Source organism: Periplaneta americana, chromosome 6, assembly GCF_040183065.1.
Source record: "Periplaneta americana isolate PAMFEO1 chromosome 6, P.americana_PAMFEO1_priV1, whole genome shotgun sequence".
Taxonomy (NCBI): Eukaryota; Metazoa; Arthropoda; class Insecta; order Blattodea; family Blattidae; genus Periplaneta; species Periplaneta americana.
In genome coordinates this window covers 20,732,788-20,751,334 of record NC_091122.1, presented here as the reverse complement: position 1 = coordinate 20,751,334, position 18,547 = coordinate 20,732,788, and the positions used below count along the sequence as shown (strand labels likewise).

At 35.3% G+C, this 18,547-nt stretch overlaps 2 protein-coding genes across 2 annotated transcripts in view; one reads left to right on the top strand and one right to left on the bottom strand.

Moving 5' to 3' along the window:
- Positions 1 to 4,259, top strand: part of LOC138701136 (acyl-CoA-binding protein-like) — a 36,946-nt gene extending 32,687 nt beyond the window's left edge. Inside the window, exons 3-4 of the mRNA XM_069827739.1 lie at positions 1,664 to 1,778; positions 3,617 to 4,259. Coding sequence (XP_069683840.1) covers positions 1,664 to 1,778; positions 3,617 to 3,759 — 258 coding nt within the window. The 3' untranslated portion in view covers positions 3,760 to 4,259. The remainder of the gene's footprint in view (positions 1 to 1,663; positions 1,779 to 3,616) is intronic.
- A 9,408-nt stretch (positions 4,260 to 13,667) lies between these two features.
- On the bottom strand, positions 13,668 to 18,272 carry LOC138702160 (probable serine hydrolase). Its single transcript, XM_069829767.1, has 2 exons — positions 18,188 to 18,272; positions 13,668 to 15,363 (listed from the first exon to the last, which is right to left on the bottom strand). Exons 1-2 carry the CDS (start codon positions 18,270 to 18,272, stop codon positions 14,531 to 14,533), a joined length of 918 nt encoding a protein of 305 aa, XP_069685868.1. The 3' UTR covers positions 13,668 to 14,530.
- Positions 18,273 to 18,547: the final 275 nt, after the last annotated feature.

Sequence of the window (18,547 nt, the reverse complement as noted above, 5' to 3'; positions counted from 1 at the left end):
ACATCGAATGTAAGATCTGAGTTTAACATCGACCTGTGCCGTTCTCTCATCTCTGCTGATATTCCTCTCTACAAACTAAAGAATAAGGTCTTCAGGGAATTCCTTGAAAAATATACTCAACATACAATCCCGGATGAGTCAACACTTAGGAAGACGTATGCTCCATCCATCTACGATGAGACAATACAGAAGATAAGAGATGAAATTAAAGATAGTTCAATTTGGGTTTCCATTGATGAGACTCCCGACAAAGAAGGTAGACTTGTTGGTAATGTAGTTATCGGTTTGTTAAGTGAACAATATTCTGAACGAATTCTTTTACATTGTGATGTTCTAGAAAAGTGCAATAACAAAACTATAGTTAAACTGTTCAACGAAGCTATGGGTATCCTGTGGCCAAAGGGTATTATGTACGATAATGTGTTATTCTTTATTAGCGATGCTGCCCCTTATATGGTCAAAGCTGGACAAGCATTATCTGTTGTATATCCTAAATTGACTCATTTTACTTGTGTGGCGCATGCATTTCATCGTGTGGCAGAAGTGGTCAGAGACAATTTCCCTAAAGTAGATTTGTTGATTTCATCAGTGAAAAAAGTATTTCTCAAAGCTCCCAGTAGAGTTAACGTGTTGAAAGAAATGTACCCTGAAATTCCATTGCCACCAAAGCCAATTTTAACTAGATGGGGTACATGGCTAGAAGCAGTTGAATATTATGCCGAACATATAGACTCTATTAACAATGTTCTCCTTGCATTGGACTCTGAAGGTGCAGTCTCAATTGATACTGCGAAAACAGTTACCTGTGACATAAGTGTGAAGAATGACTTAGCTCACATTCAGCATACATTTTCATGCATCATAAAAACGCTCAAAAGTCTCCAAAATAGGCACCTTTCACTATCTGAAAGTTTTGAAATTATAAATAGTACTGTGGAACAACTGAATCGTGGTAGAGGTAAAGTTGCAGATGCAGTAAGAGCTAAGGTGGACACTGCACTTTCAAAAAACCCTGGATATGAAGAACTACAAAAGGTTGTTGCTGTGATGAGTGGTGAATCAACAGTGAAGATTAACTTGGACTTATCCCCAGCAGACATTGTGAAATTGAATTATGTACCAGTTACTTCTTGTGACGTCGAACGCTCTTTTAGTCAGTATAAATCTATCCTCAGAGACAATAGAAGAAGATTCACTTTTCAGCACTTGAAAGAAATGTTTGTAACCTATTGTTATGGTAACAGACAATAAAAATTGTGTTTTGTTGAAACTACATTGGAAGATAAGGTACGTCCATTATATTTTTTGTTTAGTTTGATTAAAATGTACCAATATTTAACGTACATAGTCATTTTTTTATAATTTTAAGTCCATATTTAATTCCATATTTTGGTAAAAATCCATATTTAATTCCATATTTTGGTAAAAATAACTACATATATATTTACATATTTCATATATTTTTAGTCCATATAAATCCGTTCCCTGGTGATAACATAGTGACATCCATCTCACTGTGGACCCTTACTCTTGCTTCGTCAAGGAGATTTTCGTCATCCACCTGAAATCCTCTCGACTAAAATGAGACGTGACCTTCATTGACATAAGGAAAACAGTAGCTGCCATTTGCACTCCTCTATAGCTGTGCTTTTTGTGTTTGCAGAGGTTCAACAAGGCTGCAGAGGATGTTAAAAATCTGAAGACTCAGCCGACAGATGAAGAGCTCCTTGAATTGTACGCTCTCTTCAAGCAAGGTTCAATTGGAGATGTGAACACAAGTGAGTGTTACTGTACAAATAAATGAAGCTACCTACGTAAGAAATTTAGTTAAATCCGACAACATACATTTTTCCAGAGTGCTGTACATCGTTATCATAATCATCATTATTTAATATCACTGTTACCAGCACCTACACTCAACACTACCGCTGGTACCACAAACACCATATCCACAACCACTACCACCATCAACACCACAGCCACAACCACTGCCACCATTACCAGCACAACCACTGCCACCATTACCAGCACAGCCACACCCACTGTCACCATCAACAGCACAGCCACAACCACTACCACCATCAACACCACAGCCACAACTACTGTCACTATCAACAGCCCAACCACAACCACTGCCACCATCAACACCACAGCCACAACCACTGTCACCATCAACATCATAATCACTGCCACAATAATACCATAGTCACAACCACTGTCACTATCAACACGACAGTTGCAACCACTGCCACCATCAACACCACAGCCACAACCACTGCCACCATCAATACCACAGCCACAACCACTGTCACCATCAACAGCACAGCAACAACCACTGCCACTGTCAACACCACAGCCAGATTATGATTACGATAGTCACAACCACTGCCACCATCAACAGCACAGCAACAACCACTGCCACCATCAACACCACAGCCACAACCACTGCCACCATCAACACCACAGCCACAACCACTGCCACCATCAACACCACAGCCACAACCACTGCCACCATCAACACCACAGCCACAACCACTGTCACCATCAACAGCACAGCAACAACCACTGCCACTGTCAACACCACAGCCAGAACCACTACCACCATCAACACCAAAGCCACAACCACTGCCACCATCAACACCACAGCCACAACCACGATTACCATCAACACCACAGCCACAACCACTGTCACTATCAACAGCACAACCACAACTACTGCCACCATCAACATCACAACCACAACCACCATCAACAGCACAGCCACAACCACAACCACCATCAACAGCACAGCCACAACCACTGCCACCATCAACAGCACAGCCACAACCACTGCCACCATCAACATCACAACCACTGCCACCATCAACACCACATCCACAACTACAAAGTTGCACGCACTACAACCATCAGCATCACAGCCACTATCAATGTCATTGTCACTATCATCACCACCACTAGAACCACATGCACTGCTATGGCCAACAGCCTTTGGGTTGTTGTGCATCTTGAACATAGGAAAATTATTATTATTATTATTATTATTATTATTATTATTATTATTATTATTATTATTATTATTATTATCATTATTAACATTATCATCATCCATCTTGATTAACACTTTTATTACTAAAAATTTGGTAAATTTGTTATATAAACAACTTTCCTGTCTTAATTGAAATTATGCTGGTAATTCACCTTATAAATCTGAAGATGGTCGAAATTAAGCCGAAACCAGTCATTAACTAAGGTAAATTACCAGCATAGTTTCAATTAACACAGGAAATCTGTTGTTTATGTAATAAATTTACCAAATATATTATTACCATTATTATTATCATTATTATCTTCATTACCAATACCATCATCTGACTTTGCAATGGCAGAAGATGCAGGCATCAATTATAACCCTGAAAATTTCTATGATTGCATCTTGAAATATTTGCTCTGTAAGGTCAGAGTTTGTGTCAATGGACATGATGTGATGTGTATGTAATATTCCACTTGCTCTGTAGTAAGATGCATTCTCTATGCACAACAGAATAACAGTGCTTGATGATTTCTATTTATTTGTAATAAAAATCCAGTAAAATTTGAAATTATTTGTTGCCTTCAGCACGACCAGGAGGACTTCTGGACTTCAAAGGCAAAGCAAAATGGGACGCATGGAACGGGAAAAAGGGGATGACACAAGACGACGCTAAGGAAGCGTACATTGCCAAAGCCCAGTTGTTAATAGAGACATATGGCACCAAGTGAAATTACACACACTGAAGATGCTTTTGCAAAAGTTTCCTGCGAAAGGTGCAATATTATAGGTAAACACCAAATAATGTCCAATCTGATAGCATGGCTTTGAATATGCGTACATAAATAGTTTTCTTGGTGCCATGTTCATAGTACCGGTATAACTTTTGACACTTCGAAAAATTGAATCGCTCAATTATGATAAAGACTTGTAATATTTGTAATGGATCTTTCTATGCCTTATTAGTGTACAAAAATAAGATGGCCTTTTACTGTTTTATAATGAATATATGTTTTGCATATTTTCTGTTTACAATATATATGTATGAAGTTAGAAGTGATATTTAAATGATGTAGAGTCACGTTTTCACTATTGTCATTAGTGTTTTTATACAATTCAGAAACCTAATAAATAAATCAGATGGATGTTTTCCCGTGTTAATTTTTAGTGGAATATTTTTCATGCATTTAATGTAAACTTTCTAATGATTCATTAAATATTTTGTTCTGGACTTATATGTATTATGTATCCTTTCCATTTTCTCTCCCATATGTCAACAGACTGCAACATAGAAAAGAAGAAAGAAAGGGAAAAGGAAAAGGCTATGAAAAAGAAAGAAAAGAATTGTTTATGATACAAGTGTTAAAAATGGCGCTTTATTTTATGAATAGGGATATTTTCAAAACAAGGCCGCAGGCAGATTGTAGCAATGTTATGAACAAAATAATATCATTTTAACATGTATGTCGTACACTATTTTTAGATAATCTTTCATCTGTGCTGGTATAGAGAGAATTCCTCCTCATTGTAATAATTAAAATTCATTCCATTAAAAGCAGGCAGTGTAGCTCAGTGGGAAGAGCATTCGACTGTTGAAAAGATTCTTGGTTCAAACTCGGGTAGCTCCTAATTTTATATAATTACCTTCAATTTTTAATTGTTTCATATAGGCAGGGTTTAAGCTAGAAAATAAATTGTCGCAAAAATGCATAAACGTAAAATTATATTTGTGCAAATTCCGAAAAGCTTGTGCAATATTATAAATAATTCTACAGAAAGATAAATTTAATAAAGTATGCAGAAACAAAAAGTTACGTAATTGTTTCTTGAAGTTTTATTACTTTCAATCCATCTTACCACACACTAGATATACTTATGTAAGTAAATCATTATACATAGGTATGTTTAGAATCAATTACTGCTGAATTTACATCACATTAAAGTATGGTACGTCATTTTATGAGCACTCTAAACATTGAAATTCTTTACTAGTAGGCCCTTCAAGATTTATTGTTAGCAGAGTGCTCTTTTTACTGGAAAGCTGTTCCTAATTCAAGTTTTTATAAGATTCATGCAACTAAATTCTCGCTCACAATTTACAGTATGCGATAGAATTATATAAATCAATTAGAAGAAACTGTTCACTTAACTTACACGAATTGCACCAACTCTTTGAAATTCATTCCTGAACATTTAATGCTTAATACCTTTTTGAACATTGCCTATGCCATTAGCATTCAGATTAGTTCAAACACATCTCTGATTTCATTTTCTACATTACCACCTTCGTTTCTGAAGTCCAATGTGGTTGTCGCATTTTTGGACATTTACATTGAAAGTTTGTTGCATTTTTAGAAGTCGAGTAGAAAAATGCGACTGGCTTAAATTCTGCATGTAGATATCAGTGAAATAGTTTTTTTAAACAATTTATTTAATTTGGGTACGTTTCTTAACCAAAAACAGTCTAGTATTAAAAGTACTTTTTGCACACTACTCTGTATAACAATCAAATTTTAACACTCTTGTTTAGCATTAAAAGATAAACTTTTAGCAATGGCTGACTAAAAGGATATTATGCTTCACTTCTCATACCCAAATATGTTTTGACAGCTGCTAGTCAGTTGGTAGCTATATCAGAAATTTTAATTTGGTTGGGCAACCCTTTTTCCTTGTGCCCTGCCACATTAAAATTGTTATGAGAATAGATTATTCATAGTCATGGATTTTTGTTCTTATATTAAATATTAGTACAGATTTTCCATGCAAACAGTTTTCTCTTTTCACACGCCTAGACGTCAAAAAAGGACATAGAAAGAAATTAGTAATATGAGTAAGGTTCAAAGAAGTGCGAATTGATGGAGATCGTCCTCCGTGCAGAATATGGAGTCCTCTGCTGAAGAGGTATTAATTTGTTCTTGATAGGGACGACAATATGCCCTTCAGGTGCCTAGTGTATAGTTTCTGTATTTTATTTATTACTGCAACACAAAATAGAAACGCTTTCTTTCTTTAATCTAAGTTGAGCATGACAACAATACGAGTTGATCAACATTGCTAATTAATATGGACAGTATTTTTATCGACAACTAAAATTTTTATTGTCCTCTTCTGGAGAAAATATTCAATTCGCACCCTGGGCTCAAGTTTAATGAAGGTTTATCAGCAACAGTAGCTGCTGTGTAGTTCCTAAGGGAATGTTGACTAAAATATAAGCAACATTTAAGTAACAAGTGAATTGGGTTGGTGGGATCTGAAAACAGTTTTTAACTGTGTTTCCAATATTTGTATGAAGTTGGAAAAGGTGCTACCAGAAGGATAGGCACTACACTATAGAAATCACCTGTTGAGGTTACTGAAAGTCTTATGGGAAAGCTGTCTTTCCAGTTTTCGATTCTTTAGCGTTGTCATTCAGGAGCACAACAAAGAACAGTTTGTTGGAGAGGGAGAGGTTCTTGACTGAAGTTGTGATTTATGGTCCTTCACTACTGACATCGTCAAACACATCAGCCTGTGTTTTGTTCCCTGAATGTCTAATTATGTACTTGGAGATTATGTGCGGTATCCACGATAGTGAAAGCCTGAAATTTCGTAATAGCATAACATGAGCATGCAGATACTCAAAAAATCAAGTCTTACCTCAATAATAATAAATATCCAAATTCAATTACCAGATATAGATAGTAACTCCAGAATTTATTATTACAAATATTAGGGTTTTCATGAAGTTCGAAATTATGGGAGCTACTCTTTCTGGATGACGTATGTGAATGTAATGGGCACCTTCATCACCATGATATTCGTATATTTTAGCAGATTTCTTAACTATTTCAAGATATTCCTGATGTCCTTGATCTCTCTTCAAGTGAATGCCCTGATTAGCTGTTTAGAACTATATATCTTATATTAGCAGTGAAATTAAGAGCCTTTGATTTTGTATAATACAAACTAGTAATCCTCTTTAAACGCGTGGATTCCTACTAAAGACGTATCTTCCATCATTCTTCCTTACAGTCCCTAATCGTGTTAGAATTTCAGAAGATTCTTTGTTCGTCCTACTTACATACTTTCATGCAGAATATTAACAGTTCCATCTTATGTGTATGGGGGCTTACTGTTTGAGTCTAGGGATTCTATTCGTAAGAATTCATCTAAGTATTCTACATGCTTCTTAGTCTTTTTGCTGGATCCATCTTAAGAAGTATAATTCCGACTAAAGCAATATATTTGTCAACAATTTCTGGGAAGATAGCACTATAAAAAATGATAAAATAGCGTACTTACAAATGAATGGCCTAATAGAGAAAATCTCTCCCAGCTGTAATTAGCAATAAGTTGGATGGTCAGAATGAAGTCCAACCATGTCCAGGGAGATCCACAGCTATCCTGAGGAAGCAGGAGTGCCAATCTGTCCCAGGTTCCAGCATTATCTTGGTATCCATGTAAGCAAAGCACTGGCTTCGTATCTTAAGAACCCCACCATTTGCCTGTAAACAATTGATGTGTCTATGAAATCCATGTAAAATTGGACTTTAACTCCCAGATCAGAAGTGCTAAGATAGACTACCGGTAACGTACAGAAAGTATAAACATGATCCAGAACGAATATTGAACTAGAGCTAAAAACCCGGGTTCGAATCCTGCTGCCAGAGAGAATTTTTCTCTAATTTTTCTAATTCTAATTATATTCAAGTGTTAAAAGTGGTGTACGCAAGATTCAAAATGAATTTTTCTCTGTTCTACCCATTCTTCGCCATATGGTAATGCAGAATTCCTGCACGGAAATAACATATCTAGGCTACTTCGGTACGTCGTAGTTATAGGATATGAATTATTTAACTGCCCAAATTTTTAATTCTTTATGGATCAGATGTACCCCAGAGTTACATAGGCTAACACTGATATGAATCTTCAATTTGTTTTAAACAATTTGATTTTTTTCTTACATATATTTTTTCCGGAGCATGCCTCCACATTGGGCGGGCATACATTATTATTGGTCTAATTAGCCTTTTGTAAATGTAAATGTTGTTTTTCAAATTTAGATTTCTTCTACGAGACACATTATAATATGTTTTTCTGGCTAATAAAGATTATTATTATTATTATTATTATTATTATTATTATTATTATTATTATTATTATTATTATTTACATCCTACAAACTCTAGTCACTGAAGATTCTGCAATGAAATATTATAGGCCTACTACAGTACATTTTAGCATTAAGCTGTGGACATTATAGGCCTACTGCATTCCATGGCAGTGCATAAGAAGAAGACTTTGGGGGCTTAACCCCCATTTGGGAAGAAATCAGAGAATATGAAAGTGAAATATTTCAATGTGCTATAGTACTGTAATTAAATACCGGAGGTATAAGCCACACACCATTTGAAGTCGTGAATGATTCCCATCACACACACAGAACACCAAATAAACCGCCACATGCACAGCAAAACGTCAGAGCTACGTCATGCTCAAGGAACATCTGGATCAGTGTTGCCAACTCGATTCTTAAAAATCCGCTATGAGACAGTGCAGAAACCGCTAAATTGCTATATTGTCAATGTAGAATTAGATTATTTTGTCGCTGTGAGTGCTAAAAATACCCGCTAAATCCCTATATCAGCAATACAAATTTCGTAAATTTTATCCGCTAAACTAACACTGAAAAACGCTAGATCTGGCGGGAAAACCGCTGAATTGGCAACACTGATCTGGATGAGGTGCTGCAACCACGGCACGTCGCGGAACTACGATGTATTCAAGATTCACGCGGGGAAAGTTCTGTTTGGTGTCGTATGAACTACATCTTGTATCTTTGTTTATAATCGTATTATCAATGAAAAGTAATACAGCTACATAATTTCATTTGTAAAACAAATTAATGGTAATAATTTTATATTGTATTATTAAATTAATGAAGAATCATTTAATTAATTAGCTCTACAGCCCTACCTAGATGTACGTGGATATATAGTAGTTACTCTTATAATGTGTGTGCTGGATATATTATATAGCTTACTTACGGCTTTTAAGGAACACGGAGGCTCATTGCCGCCCTCACATAAGCTCACCATCGGTCCCTATCCAGAGCAAGATTAATCCGCATTGTTAGTGAGGTATCCGTATACTGAAATTTTCCACATCCAGTCTTACATCATAATATGTGTGTTGTATGTATGTCTTTCTTTACTGCAGTTGTTTTTGTAGCCTTGTAGTGCCATTCATGCCGCATAAACATTATTCTTGACAAGTTATAACATATTTATACGTATTACGATACTATTTAAGTTACTCGTCTGCTATGTATCTTCATGGTAGGTACAGGGATCTGCACCTCATACACTTGTCTTACCAGAGGTTTGGCCGCCACATTGGAGATTCATTGTTTCTACACTGGATTTCCTTACAGTTCTTGTTAATAGTTTTAGCATCTGAAATATGAAAATTAACAGGCTCCTTTATTATTAAGTGCAGTATAGAGTGGAGCAATCTGAGTAGGCCTATAGGCTCTATTAATTCGAGGAGGTAAAATAGTGTCCGCAAAATACTTAAGAATTTTAATTACTCATACTCATATTGCTTTCTAGACTTACAAGTGGATGTAAGAAATTAAGATGTTTCCCAGTATGGGAGTTTTTGGTTTTCAGGGGGGCGATAAATTGTAAGGGAGGAATAAAAAGACGTTTAGATTTTACGAGTAGGCCTACTTATTAGAAGAATAATTTTATATTAATAATAGGCAACAAAATATTTATCAAATGGGTCTTAAATTGATTTTAATATTTGGATTCTGTAAAAAAAAAAAATAGAAATAAGTAGTTACATGGTATCATTATAAAAAAAGACACCTTGGCACAACCTTCATAAATGAAAAACGTAGTTTTTAAAAACCTATTCAAAATATTCTTTTTTTTTTTTTTTTCACTCCCTATAACTTTCATATTGGTATATAGTTTTTCTTCATAAAATTAAAAATAGGAAAGCTACAAACTGTGTTCCATACTTTTTACTCACCTTGTGTGATTGATTAAGGTGCTTCAATTGCTGTTTAAAACTGTACGTTTCCGGACATGGGTTTCTACTCTACAAGACCTAGGAGTTTGTAATGAGCATATCGACACACCCTGTGTTAGATTACATGGCACAAGAGTATGGCATACCATTGTATCTCTGTCCAAGTAACAGTAAGTGCTCGAAGTGTCTGTATAGGTTGCAATGCACGCTCCCACACGTTACATCATGGATTGACGTACTCTTTCGAATGTTCTGGCTTGTATCTGAACTTCATCACAGACTGCATGCACACATTGTCCCAGAGTCTGCACATTAGGAACTGACTCAGTGTACACGACACTTCTCAATAATGCTCCCACAGGTAAAAGTCAAGGGGATTTAGGTCTGGTGATCTGGCAGGCCATGCAAGGGGACCTCCTTGACCGATCCATTTTCTGGAGAAAGTCTCGTTCAAATACTGATGAATGATAACATAGAAGTTAGCTAGAGCTCCGTCATGCAGCAGTCATATGGCCTTCGTATTACCAATAGTGCATCTTCAAACAAGACAGGCACTATGTTCTACAGGAACTGCAGATACAGTGGGCCATTAAGGTGTTGCGGAAAAACGATGGGTCCAAGTAGGTGATCACTGCGAATCACAGCAGAAACATTGCAGCGAAGCTGTTGCTGATGACGAGATTCGATCATTCCATGGGAATTCTTTTCAGCCCACAGAGGTGACTTGTGGAATTTGATGATGCCAATCCTACCTTATGTTGTTTCATCCGTTCATCCATGAAGAGGAATGATGACAGAAATGCCTTAATGATGGTGGCCTGTTGCAAGAACGAGTGACAAAACCCTTCCCTTGGGGGAAATCATTTGGTGATTACCTGCACACGCAGTTCTCAATATCATGCAGAATAGCCGACACAATCTTATGATTTACACTACCCCGATAGGCTGTATGCCTGGAGCTCACATGTATTGGAACAGTTGCAGCTAATGCAGCTACCCTCTGTCTACATGCATTGGATCAAATGACCTCATCTCACACATGACGATGATCTGCTGCAAATGTTATGGTATGAGTGCTGTTTCAGGGCAGGAATAGACGAAATTTAAAAAGTTTCAGGAGCACCTCATTTTATCCACACATGCAATGAAAAAACCATTTGGTAATACTCCAGAAAAGCTACACCAAAAGAAGGCACATTTTCTTTTGTTTCACTGGTTTCTTGAAATGTATATAGTTTTAAACATGTGGTTTCAGTTTTCGATCAGCAAATACTTTCAATATAAAAATCGTTTGATACTTACTTATATATGTCCCCCAAGTTCTGTGGTAGCACGACTGTCTCCAGACTAACTGGCCCCTGGTTTGATTCCTGGTGGGGTCAGACATTTTTGTGTAAAATTTCTACCTTGGGACTAGGAGAGATGGTGGTGTACAACTTCTAATCACTAGATTGTGCACCAATATGTCTGGGTTAAATTCCAAATCTCTCTGCAGTGCATATGAAGAGAAGGCATAAGAATTTGCTGTACACAGACAGACATATGACATGCTATAACTATTTCTTTGATATCAGCATTTGTTGAAAACGTATTTCCTTAAAATCTCGAAATGGATTTTTTTTCAGCATCAGTGTTTCACCTTTATAGGCACTTCATATGGTGAGGAAATGAAAACTGGAATTCTAAAATTAAAAAAATGTACATTTCATCTAATGCTGAGCTGACATTCTGTCGGAATTCCTTCTCCAGATTGTTTGTCCATGGGTCAGGGAAGGACCACAGCTTTATCGAGATTGATGAGCAGGATTGGTGTGAAGAAATGAAGAATTTTACCAAAAACATCATCAGCTTAAGGTTGGAATATACACGTAGAATGACAGGACTTAAATATAATTTATTTTATTAAAATAAGTAAAATTACATTTAATGAAACCAGCCTCATGATCTAGTGGTCACAGTTTCTGGCCACAGTTCATGAGGTCCCGAGTTTGATTCTCAGTCAGAGCACAGGGATTTTTCATGTATCCGTCCATGGTCTGGAATTTAGGTTAAGTATATATTTAAAACCTGTCCTGACGCTATGCAATCATGGTCATCCCTGCCATATCATTGATGCAACGTAAGTCTGCCTTTCAAGTACTCAATCTCAGAAGTGTGTTACACATAAGCCACTGCTAGGAGAGAAGACTAGTGATGTCTAAAAACAACTGGTGATATTGGGGGAAAAAAAAAGTACCGTATAACAAAGTAAGTTAGAGTAGATGAAGGTATATCAAATTTGTTGAGAGCTAGTTTTGTAGTTTTGATTAAACATAGTAAAACGATTTATGTGAATGACGATTTTATTCAATAAATTACATTAGACAGATTAGATTACATGAGATAGATATTTTTCATTACACAGGATAGATCACAATAAATTAGTTTAATGTGCATATCTAAGCATGACGTAAATTGCGATAGATTTAAGTCGGATTTATGTCCTGGTCTGCACGTACTTTGTCACAGCTCTTTTCTCTGTTCATTTCATTTTTTATTTCAGTATTGCTGTCTTTATTTTCATGGTTGCTATGTTGGTCATTTTGTAATTTATTACCTTATTTTATTGTGTGCAATATGTCTAGATCAATAATTTCAACTTCTAACAGTTCTTGTTGCAGGTTAACTTCTAAGTATTAAATTGTTCATCATTTGGAAACATTTTGAAGTTAAACTGACCACCATATAACAGAATAACTCTGTTTTCTTCTGTTATGGAATACGATGCTTTTTTGCTCAGTCATTGTTATAAGAACAGATTGCGATTCCTTCAGCCCTGATATACACTTCAACTTGACGTGTCTTTGTTTCCTTCTTTTGTCCTTAAAAAGTCACTGTCCTTGAGCCAGTCTGAATCTGCGAATGCAGTTTGTTACGAGACAGAATATGCAAAACTCAATAAGTGCTGATTTGATTGGCTCACTTCTTCCCTTTCCTCAATATTTTTGTTTACATTTAATTATATAGCCATTCCTTTACTATTTTGCCCCATTTATATTATTATAGTATATATACTTATTATAGTACTAGCCGTACCCGTGCGCTCCGCTGCACCTGTTAGAAATAAATATAAAGTAATTACATAATTAAAATAGGACATTTGATCCAGGGAACATTCGTGTTTGATAGTTTGAAGGATAAATCGTTTAATATGTTACTTAATTTAAATTGCATCCAAATAATTAAAATGCGATCATTTTGGTCCAGAGACACTCATTTGGTGCAATGACAATTCCTTTAACATGTTTCTTAATTGTTATTACATGCAACCATAGTTTAATGAAGATTGACATCATTTAGATTTAATGTGTATATTTTATTTTACTTGTTATAGGTTTCCGTTGAATTATGGTAATAACACTAATAACTTAATTTTAACCCTTGTTTTCTACGTATTCAGTGAATGGCGCTTGGCCCACTATGGTTCTGAACCCTTCAAATAACTTAAATTATATTATATTATATTATATCATATCATATCATATCATATCATATTATATCATATTATATTATATTATATCAGATCAGATCAGAAGTTACTGTAATAACATTATAGCATTATGTCCATTTAGAGAAACTACACTTTCCAATGATGAAATAATAATTAATTATACAAATCGGTTCATTTAGCTTCCGATATTACTTCATACAAATACAAAAACATTCTCTGTAGGCTATCTTTCATAGCTTTCGATTGTTGCTGTCCAAGGCCCCTTATAAACGAAGTCATTTGTTTTTTAATTCATTATACGGCCTTAGATGGCAGTTATTTTAATTTTAAAACTCATTTATCTCATTAAATATCAGTCCTATCAAAATTTTTCAAGGAATAAAACTTATCGCAAATTATTTTTAAAGAAACTTTTGTTATGTAACATTTTTCACAAAAATCAATAATAAGCGAGATATTTCTATTTATTTAATTCAGGCCCCCTTATAACCCCCCTTTTAAATAATGTATTTTGAATGCCATATAGCCTAAAATCTAAGTTACAACGAACTTAATTTATATTCAAATTTTCATCGAAATCCGTTCATCCATTATCGCGTGAAAAGGCAACAAACATACAGACAGACAGACATACAAACAAAAATTTCAAAAAAACGATTTTCGGTTTCAGGGTGGTTAATTATATATGTTAGGACCAATTATTTTTGGAAAATCGAAAATTACCAGAAAAATTTCGGCTACAGATTTATTATTAGTATAAATGATTTATTTTCCCTTCATTTGTTTGATTTAAATTTCCTGCCCTAGAGCTTTTGACAGTCGAAGTAAACAACAAATTTAAAAGCAATCTCATAACTCAATAGAAGCATGAAATTTCATGATATAAAAGTTTGTATACATATAGAGACACAAAAACTCAGATGCCCTCAATAATATTAAATATCCTAATTCAATTCTAAATTACTAGAAGATAATTAATTATTATGTCACAAATATTATGTACTCTTCAAAAACTTGGAAATTATGGGAGCTACTCTTTCTGGGTGATCTAAGTGAACATGATGGACACCTTCTACAGAATGATATTCGTACCTTTTTGCAGATTTCTTAATTATTTCAAAAAACTTCTGGTGTTCTTCAGGTGTTTCGAAATTCACACCTTGTTTAGCTGTTATATTCAAGACTTCACAACTTACATTAGCAGCCAAGTGGAGGACATACGACTTTGTATAAAGCAAACTAATGATAATCTTCAAACGTGGGTCTCTACTAAAGACGTATCTTCCATCATTCTGTCGTATGGTTCCTCTTCGTGTTAGAATTTCACAAGATTCTTTGTTCGCCCAGTTTCCTATGCTTTTATGCAGAATATTAACAGTTTCATCATACGTGTATGAGGGCTTACTGTTTGGGTCTAGGGACTCTATTTTTAAGAATTCGTCTAAGTATTCTCCATGCTTCTTCAGTCTCCTTCCTGGACCCGTCTCGAAAGATTTAACTGTATCTAAAGCAACATATTTTTCAACGTGTTCTGGGAAGTTAGCACTATAAAGAAATGATAAAACACTTCCATACGAATGGCCTAACAGAGAAAATCTTTTCCAGCCGTAATAATTAGCAATATGTCGGATGGTCAAAATGAAGTCCAACACGTGATATGTAGTTCCTAATGGTGCATGAGAAGACAGTCCATGTCCAGGGAGATCTACAGCTAACAGGCTGATATCATGAGGAAGCAGGGGTGCCAACCTGTCCCAGGTTCCAGCATTATCTTGGTGTCCATGGATGCAGAGCACCGGCTTCGTGTCTTGAGAACCCCACCATTTGCCTGTAAACAATGAAAGTTGTCTCAAATTCAAGTAAAAATTTACTTTAACTTTCCAATCTGAGCTGCTAAGATAATGTATAAGAAGTGTGAAAACGATTCAGAATATAATAACGAGAATAAAACAAGTTCAGTGAAAAATTATATTTGTTTCCACTTTCATCTGGTTTTGACGGCACTTGATTTGAACTGACACTTCATGCTTGGATCGATCTCTGACATCATATCCGTTTTTCTTCTGGTTCTATAGGTGCCCTCCTTGTAGTTCCCAATTTATTTCTCGTACCCAATCAGTGACTTGTGACTCAATTTTACCAGTCTTCCAGTGCCATTTTAATACATGAGCGAACCTGGTGACTGTCTAGGGTTATAAAAAAGCCACAAAATGATGACAATAACAATAATAATAATAATGACAAATACAAGGTCAAATGAAGTATTCATTTTTGGAGCAAAACTTAATTCATTGAAGAGTGATGTAATTATTTGTTGCTGCCTCTCTGTCTTCACTTCTTCAACTTAGCCTTGCAAGTCTGAGACCTTTCAATTCTCTCGCATGCTATTTTTCTCTCATCTTTACGACGTAACAGTAGAGCGATTTAAATAAATTACAATTCAATAAATATTTTTATGTATTATATTGTACCAGAGATTCCAGATTCTTTTATCAATTAATGGTATACTCGTACAGGGTGAACCATAAGTAATGTTATTAATTTCAAGGGGTTATTCTTTGAGATATTTCAAACAAAAAGTTTAATACAATTTTGCTCGTTTTTGCTTCTTTTTCGAGAAAAAAAAATATTTTATATGATACATTTCATAGCACACATTTTGAGAAAGCTACAGAATTAATTCTCAATATGCTTAGTCAGTTTAAGAGAAGAATGTATTTTGATAATAAATTATTGAAATAATTTTAGTTTGTTTCTTTAAATGTGCAGAAATTTGATCCGAACAAATGTAACTTCTTTTCGTTCTGCAAAGAAATTTTAAAATGTTACATTTGTTAAGATAAAATTTCTGCACATTTGAAGGACAAAACTAAAATTCTTTCAATCATTTTTTATCATAATACACTGCTTCTTTAAATTGACTGAGCATAAATCAATGGCTTTCTCAAAACACGATATGAAATATGTTTCATTATCTCGAAAAGGAAGCAAAAACGAGCAAAATTTTATTAACCTTTTTTGTTTGAAATGTCTCAAAGAATAATCCCCTGAAATTAATGCCATGTAGCTCAGCAGATAGGGGTGTCACAGTCTTCAGTGATAAGAGGTACGGAACAAATTAAAATTAAAACCTTACAAAATTCATGTAGTTCAGAGGTTAACGGAACCCGATTATCAGAGCAGACTTAGGTTTTGCATGTGGTTCCAACAGTCAATGTATGATGAACTACTTGACCCCACCTTAATTTTTATAGTAACGAATTATGGTTCCACCTAAGTGGTTAAAATTAAAATTTACGCGAATAACCCACATTCACTTGAGGAATTCAAAATATCTGGCACAAAATTCATGCCATTTCGGAGAAAGAACTGCAGCGAGTTGCTGGACATGTCTTCAGGAGATCTGCAGCCTGCCGGATATCACAAGAACGTCATTTCGACCATAAATTGTGAATTCGGTAAGTATATCATTTTGCAGTACTAACTACAAAAGCACGAAACGAATCCTCTGCATATGGTAGTGTCGTTATGTATGAATCAACCACCATGAGTGAGGTTAGGAGTTGTGGCTGGTTCACCTTGTATAAATGTATTTGTATCGCAAATAAACTAATTCTATTCTTAAAAGAAAGATTGTGCATCCAGGGAATTAACTTGCTTCACTTGTTCTATTGGATTATAATTATCAGAGAAAAATGATGTAACTTGCCTAATTAATTTCTAAATTTAATTCCTAAAATTCTTAATATTTCGTCGCCTGTTTCCTGGCAGTCGAACATGCTGTGGTTTAGCTTTTGTAGTGCATAGCCAGCTCTGGGCGAGCTAACAGGAAAGAAGCTGTTGTTAAATGTTACGAATTTCTTACAGAAGGTACTGAAAACGTTGTCTTTCAGCTTGTGTACACTATTGACATCTGCTGATGAAGTTTCCATTGCTCCAGCACATTTCATATTTTCAGAAATTGGAGAAATTTCGTTGTGAATGATTTCCTTTAATGCTTCCTGAGTGTGCAGGTTAGACTTACACATTTACTCATTTAACTTTCCCTACAGATAAAGATTGCAAGGATAGAGTTAGGAGAGTGGGTGGACATACATTGTTTGTAATTGCTATATCTTGAAAAACTTCAAATAAAGCAGTCTTAGATTGACGCACCATTGATCTTTTGTGGAAGAATTAAAATTAAAAAATGTTATGGTTTATTTAACAACGCTCGCAACTGCCGAGGTTATATCAGCATCGCCGGATGTGCCGGAATTTTGTCCCGCAGGAGTTCTTTTACATGCCAGTAAACCTACTGACATGAGCCTGTCGCATTTAAGCACACTTAAATGCCATCGACCTGGCCCGGGATTGAACCCGCAACCTTGGGCATAGAAGGCCAGCGCTATACCAAATCGTCAACCAGGTCGACATTAAAATAAATGTTTCGCATCTTTTATTTAAATTCCCCTGTATTAGAATATTAATAATGAATTATTTAATTAACCTACTCTATGTAGATGCACGAGGATACAGCTCTTGTCATAGCTAAGTGTTGTATGCACCTCTTTACTTACTGTAATTGTACTGTCATTAATGCCACATCCACATAAACATTATCCTTGAGCTAGTTACATTTTGTGTGACATTGTTGAAGTGTCTTTATTCACCTGCTATATGACCCCACGGCACAGGGATCTTCACTTCATATGCTTGTCTTTCCAGAGGTTTGGCAACCTCATTGTGAACGTACATATTCAGTACTTTCGCACTTGGTATCCATACAGTTCTTGTCAGTAATTTCAGCATCTAAAATATAAAAAATTAATGGACTACTGTACTGAATAATGAAGAAAGAAGGATTAATCAAAATAAAGTATGTTATGAAACTGAAAATCGTTATATATCGTATCATATTTTGTCATGACAAATATATCATTAATTACTTACTTTAATATTTATTTTTAATAAATTATATGAACACATCGTTGATAGGACTAGTATTTCAGCACATGTAGACCTGCCTATCC

What these genes read in the sequence shown, in the direction of transcription:
- LOC138702160 (XM_069829767.1), bottom strand. Translation starts at nt 18,272, where the DNA reads ATGTACGTTCACAATGAGGTTGCCAAACCTCTGGAAAGACAAGCATAT. An exon ending in GCCGTGGGGTCATATAGCAG is followed by an intron (nt 15,364 to 18,187) that starts GTGAATAAAGAC and finishes CATTGTTTACAG; the next exon opens with GCAAATGGTGGGGTTCTCAA.